General features: G+C 35.4%; 1 protein-coding gene across 1 annotated transcript; it reads right to left on the bottom strand.

The window, feature by feature from the left end:
• Positions 1-2,087: 2,087 nt before the first annotated feature.
• LOC104249597 (ethylene-responsive transcription factor 5) lies at positions 2,088-3,456 on the bottom strand. The gene has a single exon (XM_009806049.2). It carries the CDS (start codon positions 3,292-3,294, stop codon positions 2,446-2,448), a length of 849 nt encoding a protein of 282 aa, XP_009804351.2. The 5' UTR covers positions 3,295-3,456; the 3' UTR covers positions 2,088-2,445.

The following is a 3,456-nucleotide window of genomic DNA, read 5'->3' as shown; positions in this document are numbered from 1 at the left end:
AGGAAGCAACGACTTGCGGGGAATAATCAATCATGGAAGCAACAGACCAAGTGCTACCCTCTTATTATTCTTGGAAGAAATCAATCTGGATTGCTTATAAGGATCAACTCTCTTGGGTTGCCCACCATCTAAAGATTTGTCACATCGAGAAGACTGACATTCAAATCACATATATACAACAAGAGGTACAACGGAAAAATATACTTTGATCGGACCACTATCAATCTTTTTGTTCTACTCCAAAATAAACGTTGTAGTCTATACTAGATTTACTGTGTAACTAGGGAGAGAAGAAAGAGATAAAAGAATCACTAGTAAGGCATTGTATCAGAAGCAAGAAAAGAACTAATATCGTGAAGAAGCTGTTGGGGTATAACAACATCAACATACCTGTATCAAAGATTTCAAATACTTGAAAGAGTAATCCGTTGCAACCCAAGAGGACTAGACGTAGGATTCACATTGAATCCGAACGAGTATAAAACATCGGGTGTCATTTACTTTCTGCTATTTATTTTTCTGTACTTTGTTTATATCTATTTCGCATCAAGAATCCAGTCGACTAGAAAGTAAATTAGTCAACTATCTTGTAAAAGAAAAGAAAAAAATTACAATTCACCCCTTCTCTTGTACTTTCATATATATATTGGACTAGTTAGTCATTCTTCTTAAATCTTAGGGTGTGTTTGGTATGAAGAAAATATTTTCCGAAAGAGATTTTCCAATTTTTTCATGTTTGGCTGACTTAAATATTTTGAAAAATATTTTCCTTATAAACTCATTTTCCTCCAATTGGAGGAAAATGTTTTCCGTATCAAGAAAAGGGAAAATATTTTTCAAACTCTTTTTCAACCTTCCCTACTCTATTCCCCCCATTCCCACCAACCCACCCCGACACCCCCACCTACCCACCCCACCTACACCTACCTACCAACCCACACCCCTACCCCCACCCACCTCCATCCTAAATAAAGATACTATTACTAATACTTTCTTTTCATGTTATAGATAGAGTATTTTTTTGTTCATTTCAATAAAGTAGTATTTTCTTTTTATGATATACAAGAAGTATTTTTTTTTTTGTATTTTAACCTCACAAAAAAGTTTCGTTTCATGATGTAAAAAAAATATTTTCTTTCGTTTCAACAAAATGAATACTTTATATTTTCATGTTGTAGAAAGAGTACTTTCTTTTTCAACCAAAAAAAAAGTATTTTCTTTTTAGTTATGGAGTATTTTCTGACGAAACACTAAAAGATATTTTTCGAAATTTTTTTTTCACTCACCAACCAAACAAAGAAAAATAAGTGATAAACCACTCATTTTCCATGGAAAATATTTTCGTACGTACCAAAACTCACCCTTAGTATTATGTTATTTTGAGTTGGTTATTGATAATCTTATTGAATACTGAGATTTCCACAACTTTGTAATGTAGCTTATAAAAACCAACAAAAGACATAATCATAGTAGTACAAGATGCAGAAAACGTAAAGTCAGTTGAAGTGACTAACTAGATTACGTACTAGGATTATAAAGTACGTGGCTCCCGAGTGCTATTGACTTGTCGAACTTATGAAAATAATTCGTGAAACTTTTGTGGATGACAATAATATTCCAATTAAAACTGTCACTTCGTGGAATACAACAGATTATATGGTTTTGTGGACTTTTATAAATTTATTTTTAGTTTTATGATCATATTTCTTTTCTTACACATAAAAATTTTATTTTTACACATAAAAAATCTAAAAATGACACTTTCTAATTTTAACATTGTAAATGGCCACGAAGGCAAACCTATTTCCTCGAATAAGACTCAGATGATGGCATATTAAATGGATGAAACAATATATAGGAGTTCCATCGGAACATAAGCAATTGGTCATGTTGGACAACTCATTAATTAGATTTTGATTCAGTGCTAATGTAACATATCATCAGCTAATTAATTGAGCTAATTTTGTGAGTTACATAGTATACACACTTAAAATTTTGCCTTGCCATCGATGATTAGAAGAACTATTAATACTGAGTCGGATTCGCGTATTCATCACATTACTACGGACTATGGGATGCGCTGCAACTTAATGTTGTAATATATATGTGTAATATATTTTAGTACTCTTTTTGAGTCTAAATACATAGTTTATAACAACGCTTTCATAATTGTAGTTCTTAGAAATGAATAAACAATCAAACGGATTTTTGACTGACGTTTTTACATAAACAACAACAATTTAATCAAAAGAATTAAGGAGGAGACCAGACGCCCACCATCTTCATTATCACCATTTGAATACTAATTCCCGTAGCTTTTCCCCCATATTTTTTTTTTTTTGGTGAGAAATTAATCACCACAGACTTCTTACAGTCAGGTGCAATGTTTTATTCTTCATCTACCAAATACTAACACCTCAATCTATATCATCATTCCTTATCTGATCATATCATCACAAGCTGAGAATAGGCTCCAAATGGTGATAGCGGCGGCACCTCAAAAATTCCCTTTCCGTCTCCACTGTCCCAAATCGCCGACCAACTTGACGGCGTTAGTGGAGCCGTCGGGACTCTTTCTTCTTCTATTTTCATTTCCTTATTGATAACTAGTTGCTCCTCATTCACTGTTTCTCTCACCCTTTTCCTGCTTGAGTTCACCAATGGCCGAATCTCATTATTAAATTCTTGCTTAAAGTTTGCAACTTCGAGAGGGAAATTCACTATAGCTTTGCTGCCTCTAAGTTTATACGCCGCCCTGTCATATGCCTTGGCCGCCTCTATGGCAGTGTCAAATGTTCCTAGCCAAACCCGAGTCCCCTTTCGGTTCGGGTCACGAATTTCCGCCGCGAACTTTCCCCACGGCCTTTGCCTAACTCCTCTGTAATGCTTCTTCTCGGTTGGAGCTAGTTCCACTTTCTGAACAACCTCCTGCTTCACTGGTATTGCAATGTTCAGAGAAGGCTTGCGTTCTTTAAAGCTCGTTTGCTTTAGAGAACTCGAACGAGCGGCTGACACATTTGGTATTGTCCCAAACTCGAAGCTATCAAACTCTGTTTTTGAATTATTAAAGAAAGTTGAGACTTCAAGATTGGAACTTTGTGCTGTGGTGGCATAGTTGAGGGTTGGTTCAAAAGAGAAACTTTGGTCCAGAGATTCAGAAGACGAGGAGCTTTGGGAATAAATTAGGGTGGTAGTTTCGGTTTCGGAGCAGTAATGTTCCAAGAAAACATTATCATCAAGAAGATGCTGCCTAATCAAATCAAGTGTAGTGCTATTCTCTTGTGGTGATGCCATTTTTGATCTTCTAATCAAAACGAGGGGAAGAGTTGGAGAATCTAATTTCAGCTATTGAAAGAATTCAAAGGCGGAGAATATTGGGTTGAGTGGAAAAGGAGAGTGTGGGGAGGATTGTTATAAAGGTCAGAAATTTGAGATGAGAAGAGGTTTCATAGGAGC

The sequence above is a fragment of the Nicotiana sylvestris genome, chromosome 3 (assembly GCF_000393655.2).
Source record: "Nicotiana sylvestris chromosome 3, ASM39365v2, whole genome shotgun sequence".
Taxonomy (NCBI): domain Eukaryota; kingdom Viridiplantae; phylum Streptophyta; class Magnoliopsida; order Solanales; family Solanaceae; genus Nicotiana; species Nicotiana sylvestris.
Note: the sequence above shows the minus strand (reverse complement) of the source record. Positions and strands in the feature narration are given on the sequence as shown.

Excerpts from the sequence above, each read along its gene's own strand:
- LOC104249597 (XM_009806049.2), bottom strand. The coding sequence starts at position 3,294 with ATGGCATCACCACAAGAGAATAGCACTACACTTGATTTGATTAGGCAG.